Raw genomic sequence first — 18,643 nt, 5'->3', positions numbered from 1 at the left:
TACTTCACTCCTGTGCAGCCTAAACAGGGGACCAGGGGCCACAGGCACGGCAAGCCCCACCTCCACGAGCATCAGGAGAGGGAGCCCAAGCATGGCAAGATGGCTGACCAAAAAACGTATCACCACAAACACCATCCCCGCCACCACCACAACCATGATCAGCATCACCATCCTCATCATCACCAGCAAAAGACAGATTGGTCAGAAGATCAGAATGATCATGGGTATGTTTGATTACATTACTTTATTAGTTAACTAAGTTCTGAAATTTTGTCTGAATGGAACTATAATTCCTTGTTTTGGTATTCAATATTTTGGAAATTGTACATATTTTGATCAGTATTATGCAGATGTGACAAAATGATCTTGTCCTGGTTAATTTACCAACGATGCATTATAGTAAAGCGTGTAACTCAGCCTAAGAGTATGGTCTCTGCCTCAGTGAAATACTGCTCAAATCTGTCATTGTTATCTCCTCTTGCAATAGCAACCATTCAACATCAGAGGGCAGTATTGTCCACCACCATCGCCATGGCCACAACAATCACCCTCACCACCACAATGAGAAATCTCATCCCTCTTCCCCTGACCACCATCACCATCTGCATCACCATGCTACAGATGTGACCTCCCACCCTCAGGTTGCAGCCACCTCATCCAGCTCCTCTGGTTCCTCATCATCTTCATCCTCTTCCTCCTCTTCCTCAACATCATCCTCTTCTTCCTCCTCGTCATCCTCTGGCTCTTCCTCCACCTGGTCCTCTCAGACTAGTATTAATGAGTCCGTGAAGGATAACAAACATCCACTGCAGAAGCCCAAGTACTCACAGTCCTGCACTGACATCTACAGGGGGCGGAAGGCCTATGACGAGGAGGACGATGAGGAAGATGACACATCTCCTTTGATTGATGATGAAGGCCACCTCCCAATACAGGAAAAGAGCTTGAAAGAAAAAAAGAAAAAGAAAGTAATGTCCTCTCATCAGACCCCTGCCAATGTCATCCTGAAGAAGCAGGAGAGTTCTGAAGGGGCAAGAATGGCTGGCAAATTTCGCAAGGCAAAGTCAATGGAGGCACTGTCCCATTGTAAGGACAGGGATGGAGATGCAGATACCATTGTAGACAAGGAGTTGGAGAAAAGAGAGCAGGTAGCCAAGAAGAACTTAGTGCAGGAAAAATTGAAGTTCTCTGCCTTTTTGAACGAGATCACCAGGCAGGTGTTCAGCCCATACAGACTCACCTCTCTTGGGGTCACAGCTGCTCACAGGCCCAGCAGCCCCGGACAAGCCTCCCTGAGGTCCCCCAAGGTGGAACACAAAGGGGAGGAGAGGCAAAGACAAAAGAGTAGTCGGCCTGGCAGTGCAAGCTCTACGACCTTCAGTGTTCACTCCCATATCCGCAGGCAGTTCCGCTCCAGCAAGCACTCTCATTCCAGCAAGCACTCTCGCTCCCATCTCGGCAAACACCAGGACCACCAACACCATCAGCCTGCAAGAGACATACACCACAGTCCCAGCAGCCACACCGATGACAGCACTAGCCCAGATAATAGCCCCTCCTCATCAAGACATCCCTCCTGTCATTCAACACCACACCACCATCATCACCAGCATCGCTCCCATTCTCCATTTCACCATCACGGTCTTCACAGTCCATCTCATCACCATGGAGACCACCACAGCCCAAGCCATCCCCATCATCATGGAGAACATCACAGCCCAACCAATCACCATGGAGACCACCACAGCCCAACGCATCCCCATCCCCATGAAGACCACCACAGCCAAACTCATCCTCATGGAGAACACCACAGCCCAAGAAACCCCCATCAACATGGAGACCTCCACAGCCCAAGCCATCCCCATCATCATGGAGACCACCACAGCCCAAGCCATCCCCATTGTCATGGAGAACATCACAGCCCAACCCATCACCATGGAGACCACCACAGCCCAACTCATCCCCATCCCCATGAAGACAACCACAGCCAAACTCATCCTCATGGAGAACACCACAGCCCAAGAAACCCCCATCACCATGGAGACCACCACAGCCCAACTCATCCCCACCCCCATGAAGACCACCACAGCCAAACTCATTCTCATAGAGAACACCACAGCCCATGCCATTCCCATCACCATGGAGACCACCACAGCCCAACTCATCCCCACCACCATGGAGACCACCACAGCCCAACCCATCACCATGGAAGCCACCACAGTCAAACTCATCCCCATAGAGACCACCACAGCCAAACTCATCCCCATGGAGACAACCACAGCCAAACTCATCCCCATGGAGACAACCACAGCCCAAGCCACCTCCATCACCATGGAGTACTCCACACTCCCAGTCATCCCCATCACCATGGACACCACCACAGCCCAACTCATCCCCATTACCATGGAGACCAACACAGCCCAGCCCATCCCCATGGAGACAGCTACACCCAAACTCATACCGATGGAGACCACCACAGCCCAACTTATTCTCATCACCATGGAGACCACCAAAGCCCAAGCCAACCCCGTCACCATGGAGACCATCACAGTCCAACACATCCCCATCAACAGGGAGATCACCTCAGTCCGAGTCATTCCGATCACCATGGACATCACCACAGCCCAACTCATCCTCATCACCATGGAGACCACCACAGCCCAACTCATCCCCATCACCATGGACACCACCACCATCCTCTCCACCCAGATTCTCACCGTCGCCATGGCTCCCATCCAGAATTGCACCACCACCATCATCTGTCCCACCCTGAATCCCACGATCACCACCGCTCCCATCCAGAATCTCTCCATCACCATGGCTCCCATCCAGAATCTTGCAACCACCATGGCTCCCATCCAGAATCTTGCAACCACCATGGCTCCCATCCAGAATCTCTCCATCACCACGGCTCCCATCCAGAATCTCATGATCACCATGGCTCCCATCCAGAATCTCTCCATGACGATAGCTCCCATTCACAATCTCTCCATCACCATGCTTCCTTTCCAGAATCTCTCCATCACCATGGCTCCCATCCAGATTCTCTCCATCTCCACGGCTCCCATCCAGAATATCTCCATCACCATGGCTCCCATCCAGAATCTCTCCATCACCACCATAGTTCCCACCAAGATTCTCACCATCACCACCACCCCTCTCATTCAGAATCTCACCATCCACACTCCCATTCTGAACCCCATCACAGTCCTAGCAACCTAGAACCTCATCATCACCACCATCCTTCCCACCATGAATCCCATCACCACCAACCTTCCCATTCTGAATCTCACCACCATCCCTCCTCACCTGCAGACACACACCACCACCATCATCACCATGACGATCACCACAGCCCATCAAGCCCTTCTAAGGAGAACTCTCCTGTCAGTGTGTCAGCTGCAGAGCTGGAGTCATTGTCCCATTCCAGCAAGTCTTCTAGGAATACCACCAGCCCCACGAATCAGGACGAGCAGCAGACAGCCTACAGCGGCTCAACTGCCTCTCTACATAAAGTATGACTGCTCCTGGGGTTGGGTTTATTACTATTGCTAGTTATGTCATGCATTATCTACTGTGCACGGTATATTTATTGACCCGTTTGTACCGTTGCACGTGTTTTACATTCTTAATTATGTAAGAATGTTCCATTCATTTGCTTCCCATTGATTGTGGCATTAAACATGCAGGCACCTACCTACATAATCATGGATGACACATCAAAATGACCACACAACGTGTCACTATTGGTTATCAATGTCTATTAACTGGAGGCTTCAAAATCCATTTCTATTTATGAAATGCACGTTGTTGACTACTGTAAAAATCCATTTTGGCTTTGTCCTTCCCATATAGGAAGGATCCGAGGTTGATCGAATAATGTGAGTTTGATTTTATGTTTCATTTGATCTCTGTCTTGTTGCTTATCGGGGGAATAATAAAAATTGGGAATGTAAAATAAAAGTTTTTGTCACATGTTCCATATTATTGTTGTTTAACAAATGAATAAATGTTTCATTAAGATACAAATGGTGATCTAACTGAGCACTAACCCCCCCGCCCTCCTCTCTCCTACTCCCTTCAGGATGCTTCAGGAGCAAAATGAGGATCTGCACCACAGTTTGCTCCAGACTGCCGTGCGAATGGAGTGCATGGGGACTGAGTTTAAGAGCAGTCACCAGCTCCTTGAGTCAGAACTACAGAACACACGTGTGGAGCTGAGTAGCCTCCTGGACAAATTCAAAAGGTCGGGGGGAGGAGTTACAAGTCATTGGGATATTTATTGTACCTCAGAATTAAAAGGGGGTTCAGGGAGGAAAATTAGTGTGGCAGTTACAATGTTCTTTTATTTGCCATTTATTTTGAGTTGATATGCATGACATTGACAAGCTTAGATAGTGTTATCACTGTAACTCTGACAATCCTTCTCCCTCCCTCCCTCCCTCCCTCCCTCCCTCCCTCCCTCCCTCCCTCCCTCCCTCCCTCCCTCCCTCCCTCCCTCCCTCCCTCCCTCCCTCCCTCTCATATTTCAGATTGAGGGATAACTACTCCTACACTCAACAGACCAATAATCTCTTGGAGCGGAAGCTTCATTCAGTGGTGAGGCACCAGCAGATGGCTCATTAGATTTTTTTGAAGTCGATAGAAGTACATTCTTTACATATCTGGAATATGGTATTACAATTTTTAGTCATGTTTATGTGTGTCTTATGTTATGTGTGTGGTTTGACAGGCTCAGAGTATGGACGGGGAGCGTGAGCATCTGAACCAGCGCATCACAGCCCTGACAGATCAGCTGTCCTCAGCCAAGACCACCATCCACAGCATGGAGACTATTAATGTGAGAACTCCTCCTGATGAACAGATCTAGCCGAGACAAAAAGACAACCTAAAACGTGCGCAAAACCAGACCAAAGTGGCCGAGTACAGAGAAATACTGCTAGTACAGGTCCTGAATCAAACCTGCCTGACCTTTATGATCCCCTGACCCTCAAGCCCCAACCTTGGAATGCATTGCAATAAGAATTAGCTATAGTGCATGGCATGCACTTACACAATGTTATCCCTTTACATTCGTACCCGTGTATACTGGTTGAAAATGGCTCCTAAATTGGAATGTAGTGGCTGTACAGCAACATGCTATACATGATGTCAGAGCTCTGTATGGGTTTTGACTGACAGCCGATCTGAACTTGAGCACTGCGCGACAAGAAGTTATCCCGCCCCGTAATTGGGCAACTTTTACTCTTTTTTTTTTCTTGTCTGAGCGAGGGAAATGCTGTGAAATAAGATGACTCGATGTATTTTGAATGATAAGACTTTGAGGATTATAATAAATCCCGCTCTGATGTCAAACAAGCAAGCCAAACACCTTAGAGTCCAAATGTGCACTTCACATCTCCAACTCCTGAAACGCATGTCACATACAGATGTAGGATCTTAATTTGATCACTCTTTTGTTGCTCATCATTTTCATGCACAGCAGGAAATGCAAACTTGTAGTGCATTCAAAGTTTAAAAAGGCTTCTGACGTTTGTAATTTCCACTTTAAAATGTCAGACTTGATTTGCTCCAACGACAAATTTACAAACTCCTAAAACAAAATCCATTCATTATAATCACCATAATAATTCTCATTTCCTGTTTCTGCAGGATTATTTCCCTATTGTAGCAAATTGGCTCAAATTAAGATCCTACATCTATCTGTACAGGGACAACATTTATGATCACTATGTATGATGTACAGTTACAAGATGGCATCATACCCTGGGTTGTTCCGAACAGAATGAGCCTCTTTGTTTATTTTGAAGAGATTTGACATGGCACACGCATCTGAATGCACTCAGGACTCCTTTCTATTTGCCGTAAAAAATACCATCTGCTTCTCTGAATTGCCTTATGATGCCTAACACTGCAAGATGGTATTTTATAACTTATGTTGGCAATAGAAGAAGATTTTAAATCATGCCCACCTGACCCAAATTGCAATTTAAAAATGGTCAGATTTTGGATTGCGTAAACAACAACAGTTGTGTTCCAAACCGAAACAACCACAAGTGTGCTTGCTCTAGTTCCTTGACGGCACAGCTAGGAGAGCTCAAAAAAGTACCTTATAGTTGAAAACTTTTCTATGAGTCATAAAAGTCCATTGAAATTGCTTAGGAACTGTGCACACTTTGGAGAGGTGTAGCCACTTGGCGACACCAGTTAGTCCTCTCACTCAAACCCTTGTAATTTATTTGTCTTATGTTGCACCTACTCCACATTTTCCAGGAATAGTCTTATCATGTTGATGAATGTATCCAGAGTATTTTCAGATTTTATTAGCAACAAATGCGGGGAAAAGCATATGTAAAATGCACTTAAATCAAAAGTATAATTTTTGGATTCAGTCTTGTGTCAGGTGAACTATTGTGCACTCACCTTTTGTCTAATAATTGTTCCATTATCTCCAAACTGTTCCCTTTCAATTGCTACCATGGTTATGTATTCCCACGAGTGTAAAGGGTTAACGAATTGTAACTACACCATATATACAACAGTATGTGGACACCCCTTCAAATGAGCGGATTCAACTAATTCAGCCGCACCCGAGGTATAAAATCGAGCGCACAGCCATGCAATCTCCATAGACAAACATTGGAAGTAGAATGGCCTTACAGAAGAGCTCAGTGACTGAAGTGGTGTAAAACTTGCTGCCTTTGGACTCTGGAGCAGTGGAAACCCGTTCTCTGAAATGATGAATCACGCTTCACCATCTAGCAGTCCAATGGACGAAGCGGGATTTGGCAGATGCCAGGAGAACACTACCTGAAACAATATATAGTGCCAACTGTAAAGTTTGGTGGATGAGGAATAATGGTCTGGGGCTGTTTTTCATGGTTTGATCTAGGCCCCTTACTTCCAGTGAAGGTAAATCTTAATCAAACTGGGCTCTCCCATCCGCATCCTGCCAGCCAGTTTGGATGAGATTCCCTCCTCCAGGAGACAGAAGCACAGGCAGGAGGAGCAGCATGGCCAGCTGAAGGGCACAGAGGCCATGATGGACCTCCACCAACCAGAGGACGGTACCATGGACGACTCAGAAGATGAGATCATCAGGAACTGGAGGACAAGGAGCGAGGAAAAGGGTGATGATGGAGGTGTGGATGTCAGGGAGGTAGATCCTGGCAGCAGGTTGGACAACCTGCAGTTGGCCCAAAATATGCTCAACCGCTTCTGCCAGCTGCAGCCCAATGTACCGGAGGGGTGGGGCTGGACCGGAGGGGTGCCGGACGAAGAGCTGAATTCCAGTAACGGGAAATCTTAAGGCTACAGCATACAATGACATTCTAGATGATTCTGTGCTTCCAACTTTGTAGCAACAGTTTGAGGAAAGCTCTTTCCTGTTTTAGCATGACAATTACCCCATGCACAAAGCGAGGTTCATACAGAAATGGTTTGTCGAGATCGGTGTGGAAGAACTTGACTGACTTGAGCCCTGACCTCAACCCCATTGAACACCATTGGGATGAATTGGAACGCCGACTGTGTTCATCAGTACCCAACCTCACTAATACTCTTGTGGCTGAATGGAAGCAGGTCCCCACAGCAATGTTCCAACATTTAGTGGAAAGCCTTCCCAGAAGGGTGGAGGCTGTCATAGCAGCAAAGGGGGGACCAACTCCACATTATTGTCCATGATTTTGAAATAAGATGTTCGACGAGCAGGTGTCCACATACTTTTGGTCATGTAGTGTATGTTCCTCTTTGTATAGAATGTCTCCTTCCTTCCACCACCCATATCTCCCATTCGTTTGACCTTTTGTTTATTCATCAAAACCATTTTAGTTCAGAGTGAAACCACCAATAGAAACCATTGTTTTTGCTTTGAGCTGCGTGTAGTTAGTAAATGCTGTTTTACGTAGCCCATTCTTTCTAATGCCCATTGTTATGAAGCTATGAGTTGTCTTTTAGTTTTGACTCAGCTTTTTTCTTGATGTACAGATGTTCATTGTCATAACAACATAACTGTTTTCTGTTCTGTGTCATCTATTTTCATTCCTTAGGTAACATCCTTGCTACAGGAAGCCCTCGACAAACATTTCCACCCAGATGATTCTGTCAATCAATTCCTTCTCCCTGTTGCCCCCCCTCCAGTCCAATTCATGGATAGTCATCATTATGGAAAGGTCACCACCAAAGGGGAAGACCTATCGCTGGGAACATTGCCAGAAGAGGAGGAATCTGATTGGTCGGAGATGGGGGATGAGGCTCCAAAATGCATTCTGAGGTCAGCGGGAGGTCATCATGGTGGCACAGCGTTTCAACCGTGGAGACAGGAGCGTATTTGCTGGGCAGGACAGGGAGAGGGAGACACAGAGAGTGAGTCAGGGGGTGAGGAGATTGTCAGACAACACCCTCCCCACTCCCTACAGATCCCCCATCTCCATGTCACCATTCACTCTGAGACCTTACCAGCCCCCATGGATGATGTCACCCTCACCACCAGCTTCAAGAACTCAGCTTATGGCCCAACAGAGGAGGACAGGTACAGGGTCACTACGAGCCGCAAACTGGGCTCTCCCATCCGCATCCTGTCAGCCAGTCTGGAGGAGATTCCCTCCTCTAGGAGACAGAAGCACAGGCAGGAGGAGCAGCATGGCCAGCTGAAGGGCACAGAGGCCATGATGGACCTCCACCAACCAGAGGACGGTACCATGGACGACTCAGAAGATGAGATCATCCGGAACTGGAGGACAAGGAGCGAGGACATGGGTATGGATGTCAGGGAGGTAGATCCTGGTAGCAGCTTGGACAACCTGCAGTCGGCCCAAAATATGCTCAACCACTTTATCTGCCAGCTGCAGCCCAGTGTGGAGGAGGGGCGGGGCTGGACCGGAGGGGCGCCGGACGAAGTGCTGAATGGGGAGAGAACACAGCTGTGACACCTGATCTCTTCGCCGAGACACAGATGTGGACAGGTGTCGACTGGGTTGGTGGTTACTGAAGTAAGCATGATTTGGATAACATTATTAGTATTTTGAACATAAAGCAACAGAATTGACCACTTGAATAATAATACTTTTAATTATTAAAATTTTCATCTGATTTAAAACGTTTTCAGGCCTAAATAACAGGGCCCCAAATAGTATTCATCATTAATAACAAGTAAGATAAAGAAACTGTTTCAAACATAGTGTTTTCCTCTTTTTGAAGATATTAAGTAATTAACGCCTGCAAAGAGCTGTAATGGCAAGCGGCCCAAGTTGGAGATCCTCAGCTCCACATTTTAATATTTGTGATATTTTTCTCGGTTCATAATCAAAGACATGTCCTGAGGTCTTTTTTCCCCCAGTATGCAGGGATTTGGCTTTGATGTCCTCCAGAGGTAACATCAAACAAAAAACATGTGGCTTTGATTTTCCCTATTCCCTCACTCTGGGAAACCCTGTCCTAGGCTTCACTACTGTCTCATCATAGCAGAGCACAGCCGAATCCCACCCTTGTCTCTGGATTATATAATAATAGATCCTTCCAGAACCTCTTGTGCATAATTCATCATAATGGTTTGTGTTTTTCCCTCCGTGCCTGTTAGATAAGAAGAGGAGTGTTGCATAGAATTGAGGTCCTTTAGGTAAAGTTGTAAGATGTGTTGATAGACTTTGTTTATCCCTCATAAATGAATCCACCTGTAGATATAGACATAATACCAGGTCTAACCTGTACAGTGTATAGTCAAATATTGAATAACATACCGTATAAGAGTGTCCGTTGGACCGTCACTGTGGATGGGAAACAATGTATTTTAAGTCAGGTTTTTAATTGATGGAGATCAAATGAAAACAGAAACAGAAACAACGTTTTTATGATTTTTGCTGATGGATCTGTGTGGTCTGGTGTGAATGGTTCCAACTGCTAGATAGTTTCCTCCTTCCATGGGGGGAAATATATATATATATATATATATTTATTCTTCTTGCATGCAAACTATGTTTTATCTTGAAAATATTGATGTTTATGTACATGCAAACTACAGTATGTTCTATATTTTAATATTGATGTTTGTGTACATGCTGTAGTCTTCATATTGATAGTATGACAAAAAACCACAAGACAAAATGTAAATCTGAATCACCATTTCTCATTGTGGTCACCAGAGGCATGCAACAGTCAGTTTGAGAGATGTATGATATAAGCAATGTTATGCCACATGAAATGTCTGTTTTGTCCTGTGTAAGGGATTTTCCTCTGGTAACCACAGTAATAAAAAACACTGAGCGTACAAAAAATTAGGAATACCTTACTAATATTGAGTGTCACCTCGTTTAGCCCTCAGAACAGCCTCAATTCGTCAGGTCATGGACTCTACAAGGTGTCGAAAGCGTTCCACAGGGATGCTGGCCCATGTTGACTCCAATGTTTCAAAATTCAAAAAGGCAGTCGCACATCTGAGCAATCTTTTTTGCAGGTGCATGGTATCAGTTGACTAAAATGAGAAAAAAGAAGAAACCCGCACACTGCTCTTTAATAAGCTCCACGTTTGAGCAGATGGTCGAGAAATATCGACTCCCAAAGCAGGACTTTTTCCGCTTCCTACAAGTAAGACATTATATTCTGAAGAGCATCACCTTAATTGGCAACCCTGATATGTCTGTCATTGAAAGAATGCTTTTTTTCCCACAAAGGAAAATGTCTGTAAGTCTGTTTTATGATGCTTTAAGGTCCTTTTCTGCTGTAGACACACAGAGGGCGAAACAAGTGTGGGAGAAAGAATTGTCTGTTACTATTGACAAAGAGATGTGGGAGGACATTTGGAAATATGCTAAAACAGTATCTATATGTAATCGTACTAGAGCAATCCAATTAAGTATAATACACAGACTGCATATATCCCCAAATCGCAGACATGCTTTTAGCCCCACTTCCTCTTCTCCTCAGTGTCTTAAATGTAAAACTGATACAGGCACCCTAACACATTGTTTATGGTCATGTACCAAAATACAAAGATACTGGTCTGGTGTTCTGCAAGAAATTGAAAAGATCTTAGGGGTTGATCTAGAATTGGACCCAGTTTCTTTACTGTTAGGTCTCCCTAGTAGGCATGTTACTTCTGTGGGTAAAAGGAGGCTTTACAACATCCTTACCTTCGCAGCGAGGAAAAACATCCTCTTACAGTGGATTAGTGATAAGGTTCCTTCTATTAAAGATTGGCATAAGATACTATTTGAATGGGTGCCACTGGAATATCTGACATGTACATTACATTTGAAAACAGAACAGTTCTACAAAGTATGGGAACCTTATCTAAATGACCTTAGAATGGTGATGATCTATGTATTTCAGAATTACACTGCACCTTCCATGTGTGGAACCTAACTTCCTGGTTTAAACTGAGCTTTTTTTGTTTAATTTCTGTTTGTATGCTTGTTTAAAATGTATGTATTGAGAGACGCAATGATAGGGATGGGGTGAGAGAAGCGGGGAGAGGGAGATGGTGTATGTATGTATGTATGTATGTATATGGGTATGTATCTGTGTATGTATATATATATATGCAGGTATGTGTAAGTGATTGCCGTTTTTTTGCTTTGTCTTTGTTGTAGTATCTCTTAATATGGGTGAAAATTGTGAAATTCCAATAAAAAAATACTGTTACAAAAATAAGCTCCACGTACCGGCCTCAAGGCCCTCCAATGCTTCCCACAGTTGTGTCAAGTTGGCTGGATGTCCTTTGGGTGGTGGACCATTCTTGATACACACAGGAAGCTGTTGAGCGTGAAAAACCCAGCAATGTTGCAGTTCTTGACACACTCGAACCAGTGCACCTGGCACCTACTACCATACCCCGTTCAAAGACACTTAAATCTTTTGTCTCGCCCACTCACCCTCTGAATGGCACACAGACACAATCCATGTCTCAATTGTCTCAAGGCTTAAAATCCTTATTTAACCTGTCTCCTCCCCTTCATCTACACTGATTGTAGTGGATTTAATAACAAGTTGCATCAACAAGGGATCATAGCTTTCACCTGGATTCACCTGGTCAGTCAAGGAAAGAGCAGGTGTTCATAATGTTTTGTACACTCAGTGTACTGAGATGGATCGGAAGGGGCATATAGAGACAGAGGAAGTGTGTCGGGAATATATATTGCTATTTTCAACCAAAATCATAGTCACTGTGTCACGTGTCAAGATGTGATGAAAGCACAGTATGACTGTACTGTCATGCCCCCTTCTGCCTCCACCCTCCAATCCATACCTCTATCCTTAATGGTGTATTGTACTGTCATGCCCCCTTCTGCCTCCACCCTCCAATCCATACCTCTATCCTTAATGGTGTATTGTACTGTCAGGCCCCCTTCTGCCTCCACCCTCCAATCCATACCTCTATCCTTAATGGTGTATTGTACTGTCATGCCCCCTTCTGCCTCCACCCTCCAATCCATACCTCTATCCTTAATGGTGTATTGTACTGTCAGGCCCCCTTCTGCCTCCACCCTCCAATCCATACCTCTATCCTTAATGGTGTATTGCAGGACCAGTAGTTTGTGATAGAGTTCCACTATATAGATTATGTACATTATTTAGAGGAGCTGTTGCTTTCACCCTGTTCTACATCCCCAGGTTGTACTTCATTAAACCATGCACGATATTACAGAGCTGTGTACAACTACTACTGTCTGTATTTTCTTATCCTCGTGCTGTGTACTGCACGTGTGTCTGAATGTTCTCAATAAATATAGTCATCTGTAATGTACTAATTTAACATGAATTAAAACAAAATAATGACATACAAAGTCTAGTAAAAATAATTCAGTCAAACACGTTACACTGTTGTGTCTGATGGTAGGCGACGACGGTGCTAGATTGAGGGGAGGAGAGTCAGTCGGTTATCACAAAGGGGAGACACTCTTTGATTTATGGGTTCTCCTTGGTGTGCAGCAGTTTTACTGAGATGTGAGTAGTATACGAATATATGAATTTCTACCCGTTTCTCAGGCCATCTTGGTGGCCTGTTAATTTAAGGGTTGGCTTGTCTTGTCAAATGCTGTTACTAAGGCTTCATTAACACTGATATACTGCCATAAGGCCATGTCAGTCCACCTTTATGTGTCACATATTAATGAATCAAGGTGGATTCCGTCTGAGTTGTCATGAGCCAGCCACTTCATAGCAGTTGAACATGGGTGTTGCTGTCACAGAAAACACCCAGTTAACAGAGAAGTCAATGTGCTCGATGTACTGGATCGTAGGTTTTTAGGCTGTAAATGGTTTTCCGTGTTCGAGTTTAAACTCACCCTGCTGAGCCGGTTCTAGGAGCTTCAGAAAGGATAATCCTCCGTTTCCCTCTCTCTCCCTAGATCTCTTGCTTTCTCAATTCAATTAAAGAGTAGCCTACTACAGTATATCCTCGATGAGTTTATTACCAGTATGCTTGTACATCATTTTCACTCCAGTTCGTACTGTAATCCTTTTCTGGCCTTACATTATCTGTCTGAAATGGATTTGGGGAAAAATATGGATTTGGGGTCTTGAGATTTGACTATATCAATCTACAAGGTGGAATATCTGTCGACGTGCCCTTGAGCAAGGCTTAATTTTCTCCTGGGGCACCGTACTACTATGGCTGACCCTGTAAAACAACAACCCTATCCAGTGTGACAATAACACATTTAAAAAAAATCTAATTTGATATCAATCCCCAATAAATGTTCACCACAGTGCTTGAGAGCAAGGCCATACACCGTTTTTTTAAATGTTCTTATAAGATTCATGCTAACATTTCAGAAAGGTTAGGGAGAGTTACAGGAGTGGCCGACATATCAGTGCCCATGCTTATATCAATCGCCCTGTCATCTTCAATTTGGTTCGTCAGAGCTCATCCATGTCCCCACCCCTGCTTCAAGGGAGGCTACCTTTGCTGACCAGACAGAGGCCTGAATTCCAATTGGAAAGGCCGTTTAATAGGATAGGTGAGGGATTAGTGCTAAGACTCTCTAGACGTCCAACATTGTCCAAATCCATTGTGTCTCACCTACCTAAGCATGGGCACACAGGTGCTAGAACAGGACTGAAGGGGCATCTGGACTTTCTCTAATACATTTTTGGGGGGATCAAGCATGTGAACTTTAACACACCTCCACTAATGAATCCAGAAGATACCAATTCAGTTTTTTGTGGCTTTTATTTCTCTGATTTTTTTCACAAACTATCTGGTTGTATTATTCCTTATTTACTTTTGGATAACAAAACCACCTTTCTTCATCAATAATTATCTTACTGTCTCTCCTTTGAGAAACACTCATCAGAATACTCCATCTCCAGTTCAGAATTCTACCTGCTCAGCTTGAAGCTCTTCCAGGCTTACTGTTCTTCACCTTTGACCCGATCCTTTCTCAAGGCCGCCTTTATCAGATCGCTCCAGCAGTCTGTTGCTGCACTCTCCTTCTTCCCCTCAGATCCCTTCATCACCACATTCCTCATCCAATTCTCACAGTGACCCTCGGAGCTTCCGTGGACTCCCACTAACACCATGGTGCTGATGAAGATGAAGTTCCCTTTTGAGAAGAGAATGAAGCTAGCCCAGGGGCTGTGGCTGCTCTCCTGGATGGCCACACTGGCTGGAGCGTTGACTTTCACCCTGGGCTGCTTCCTCAAGACCGAGCTCCGCAGGAGGGCAGAGGTACCACAATGCTCTCCAGCTTTACATCGTACACAACGCCACTATGATTCTTGCAGTACAATACATATTACTTATCCAGAAGCCTCACTTTCTCAGATTTCTCCTTTTGGTGTTTAGGGTTTTATTCAGTGAAGTTCTACAGTAGAATGGAATGATACTAGTAAAGAGTGATACTAGTAAACTTCTGGTGATAAACTGCATGAAAAGCATGAGGGTGAAAACGGGGGAAATTCATTCTTCGAGTGTATTAGAGCTTAAATTAAGATATTATTTTTGAGTGCTTCCAGACATGACACAATAAAATGCATTGGAGTGTTGACGATCATATCTCATGCAGAATGCAGGAGCCTTTGATAATGCTCTTATGAGTGAGATTGTGATGAGGTATTCATATTGGATAAGGGGTTAGGTGTGGACATTATCAACAGGGGGCAATTGTCTCTGGTCTGAACACACTGGTGAAAAACTGAGAATAGGGATAAGATTAACTGACCTACAGAACGTGGATTGAAATCAAATGTTATTTGTCACATACAACAGGTGTAGACTTTACCATCTATCTCTTGAGATTTCAGAACTTGGAATAATATACTATCAACTATTGCACTTGTTAAATACATAAATAGAAACAAAATTAACCTCAATGTAACCTCAACAAGGCTTTCACCTCAGAGCGAGGCCTGGAAGTCAAGGCTTCCCTCAATGTAGCCTTTTTGCAGCAAATATAGTTTTTATGTCAAATTCGGCATAGAAGTCAAAGTAAAAACGACCTAATTGATTTCCTAAAATACATATGAGATGAATCACCAACCTGTACAGATTCAATATTACGGGATCAATGGGTTGAGAGCCTAACATATCAGTTTATGCTGTATAGTTTGCAGTATCACTGATGCATGAGGTTCTTCTGCCTACAGGTAATGGACAACACAGAGATCCATGCTGTGCCCAACACCCTGATGATAGTGGGTCTGGCCTCTCTGGGTATCAACTACTTCGCTGGCCGTATGTGCCAGGATGCCCTGGATGCCGGACGCTTCCCCCGCTGGAAAACCTTCCTACAACCCTACTGGGGAGTCTCCCTCTTTTTCACACTCCTCATGCTGTCGACTGTGATCATGAGCTACGCTATGAAGGGGAATCTGGAGTGGTCCCTGAAGATCGGCCTGAAGAACGGCATCCGCTTCTACAAGGACACAGACACACCCGGCCGCTGCTTCCAGAAGCAGACCATTGACCGCCTGCAGATGGAGTTCCAGTGCTGTGGAAACACCGACTTCAAGGACTGGTTCGAGGTCCAGTGGATCAGCAACCGCTACCTAGACTTTAGCTCTAAGGAAGTGAAGGAGTGAGTACTGGCAGAGACTATTAGAGGACAGGGAGCAGTCTGACAGTCTTTGGTAAAGGAATAATCCCATGTCAGATTACAATTTAAATAAATCATTAAGGTTCTAGGAAAATATGCAGTTGAGGTGATACAAAGCCATGATGCAGACTGTTTATTCTCTACATGCTTCCCCTTCCCCATCTCTTCTTCTTTAGCCGTGTTAAGAGCAACGTGGACGGGCGTTACCTGTTTGATGGGGTCCCTTTCAGCTGCTGCAACCCCAGTTCCCCAAGACCCTGCATCCAGGACCGCCTCACCAACAACTCAGCCCACTACAACTACGAGCACCAGACCGAGGAGCTCAACATCTACATCCGCGGCTGCAGGGAGGCTCTGGTCAATTACTACATGGGCCTGATGAACACTATTGGTGCTGCGGTGCTGTCCATCTTCCTGGTCCAGGTACTGTGCAGATATATCAATCTAAAAACCTAAAAGGGAGATAATGTCCTGTGTGGCAATCAGAGGGTCCCTGGAACAGACTCCTGTGAGTGGCCACAATTATACTTGAAGCTCGCTGTTGAGTAATATAGTATGCCCATCCTCCTGTGTAACCTTTCTATCTTCTCCTATCCTTCCCTCCCAGTCATCAGTGTTGGTAAGTCTGCGGTACCTGCAGACAGCCATGGAGGCGGTGGCAGGGCAGGAGAACACTGAGATTGAGACCGAGGGCTACCTCCTGGAAAAAGGGGTGAAGGAGACGATCATGGAGTACGTGACTCCTGTGCTGGTTTTCCTTCAGCTGAACCAGGTGGGAAGTGAGGACGCTGAAGCTGGGGAGACCCCCGCCAAATAATGAGGAGAAATCTAAATGTTTCAAACTGGGTGGTGTACAGGGCAAACATGGCACTTTATTGGGTGATAAATAATCTAACTAGACACTGATCAATTCATTTGGTATTTCTTTGATATCACAATCCATTCCAATGCTGATATGTTTTACCCCAAATGAGTGATTTGAATGTTGTAATCTATTTCAGTCACTTGAGGGCAAATATATTTTTGTGTCAGTTGTCCCAGTCTGAGTTTTAGGTACTCATGGCCACACACACACACACACACACACATTAAACACATTAACGTCACCCCAAGCCCTCCATAATCCTTTCATGATTAATGAAGCTATTTGATGTTCAGTCAATTCCATGTACTCCCCAAAGGAGAAATAAAGAACACAATTGCTTTTTTAGAACCGGGGATTGACATGTACTATCATTTCGACCGGTCCACAATCCACCTTGAAGGAAAATTTGGTTGTGGTTCATTAAAAGATCATTAAATTGAGAAAGATACAAAACCAGCTGTAACATGGTCATGACATTAATTAGTTGGATATGTTCAATTACTTCACAATTTCAGTGTTCAATAGTCAATACCACAATAATATCATGGTTGACACATACAATGTAAAGATATTTCCAATTACTGAAGGATAGAGCTATGTCAAATTGATAAAGACACAAATAAAAAAAATAGAATTTTGAGGAATACTTGCAATGTAAAGCTGACTGTAGAACGATACACTGCTCAATGTTCTGCTACTTAACACTTAGCAAAATGACATACACAGCACTGTACTACAGAACTATTATGACAGGGAATCTATTAAAGTTGACCATTTTGAATTGCTTTGTGGCGTTCTGTCATTTTGTCTGTTATTTGATTGTTGTTGACCAGCTTCCCTTTACCATTTCTTTCTTCCTCTGCCTTTCACTAAACCCCTCCTCACCTCTCTAAGTGTCAGTCACAGGGAGGAATAGGATTAAGGAGATGATGATTGATGTCAGTAATGCAATTGAAAGCTGTGAGTCTGTGTCCTCTGTCCTGACACCCTTCACAACTCTGCTAATCGCAGGGATAATACTCCAACTGCTGCCCCAGCAGTCATCATACAGGAAGGCCATGAAGTCCAGTGTGGCTCAGTTGGTGGAGCATGGTACTTGCAATGCCAGAGTTGTGGGCTCAATTCTCAAGGGGGAGCAGTGCTAAAAAATTAAAAAATAAATATATTTTTTTAAAGTGTGCAAATGTAACACTGGATAAGAGTGTTTTGGTTTTTGCTTTAGCACTACACAGCTGATTCAAATAAGCAAAGCTGCATTTTAATCAGCTGTGTAGTGCTGGGGCAAAATCCAAAACGTGCACCCGGGGGACAGTGTTCGGGAAACCCTGTGCTAAATGACAAAAATGTACGTGGAGAAGGGATAAATGTACTGTTCACATACAGTATATGTGGTTTATTATGCAAACCAGAAATACAACCAACATTATATGGAATAAGATTAAACAAGCGGAAATAATTAGGTGTAGGCCTACTAGATAAAATTACTGAGTAAGTATAATTAACTATAATCCAGGCCGTGATTAGGAGTACCATAGGGCTGCCACAATTGGCCCAGCGTTCTCCGGGTTTGGCCGTCATCGTAAATAAGAATTTGATCTTAACTGACTTGCCTAGTTAAATAAAGGTTAAATAAAAATAATAGCCGATAATTAATCAATATAAACATCATAATAATAATAAGCATCATCCTTGTCATAACTTAGTTTGCTATCCTCATTCATATCAGAAAAAATGTCACCTGCTGCAG

At 44.3% G+C, this 18,643-nt stretch overlaps 2 protein-coding genes across 2 annotated transcripts; both read left to right on the top strand.

Annotated features, from left to right (window-relative positions):
- Positions 1-91: 91 nt before the first annotated feature.
- Positions 92-11,763, top strand: LOC116358167 (mucin-5AC-like). Its single transcript, XM_031808568.1, has 9 exons — positions 92-224; positions 488-623; positions 773-1,344; positions 1,403-3,515; positions 3,856-3,881; positions 4,085-4,246; positions 4,533-4,599; positions 4,733-4,840; positions 8,049-11,763. The coding sequence occupies exons 1-4, from the start codon at positions 92-94 to the stop codon at positions 3,220-3,222; spliced, it is 2,661 nt and encodes an 886-aa protein (XP_031664428.1). The 3' UTR covers positions 3,223-3,515; positions 3,856-3,881; positions 4,085-4,246; positions 4,533-4,599; positions 4,733-4,840; positions 8,049-11,763.
- A 2,238-nt stretch (positions 11,764-14,001) lies between these two features.
- LOC109872697 (peripherin-2-like) lies at positions 14,002-17,681 on the top strand. Its single transcript, XM_020464006.2, has 4 exons — positions 14,002-14,665; positions 15,583-16,013; positions 16,208-16,454; positions 16,639-17,681. The coding sequence occupies exons 1-4, from the start codon at positions 14,516-14,518 to the stop codon at positions 16,846-16,848; spliced, it is 1,038 nt and encodes a 345-aa protein (XP_020319595.1). The 5' UTR covers positions 14,002-14,515; the 3' UTR covers positions 16,849-17,681.
- The last annotated feature ends 962 nt before the right edge of the window (positions 17,682-18,643 follow it).

Source organism: Oncorhynchus kisutch, linkage group LG28 (genome assembly GCF_002021735.2).
Source record: "Oncorhynchus kisutch isolate 150728-3 linkage group LG28, Okis_V2, whole genome shotgun sequence".
NCBI lineage: Eukaryota > Metazoa > Chordata > Actinopteri > Salmoniformes > Salmonidae > Oncorhynchus > Oncorhynchus kisutch.
The sequence above is the reverse complement of the archived record's forward strand: the minus strand, read 5'-3'. Positions and strand labels throughout refer to the sequence as shown.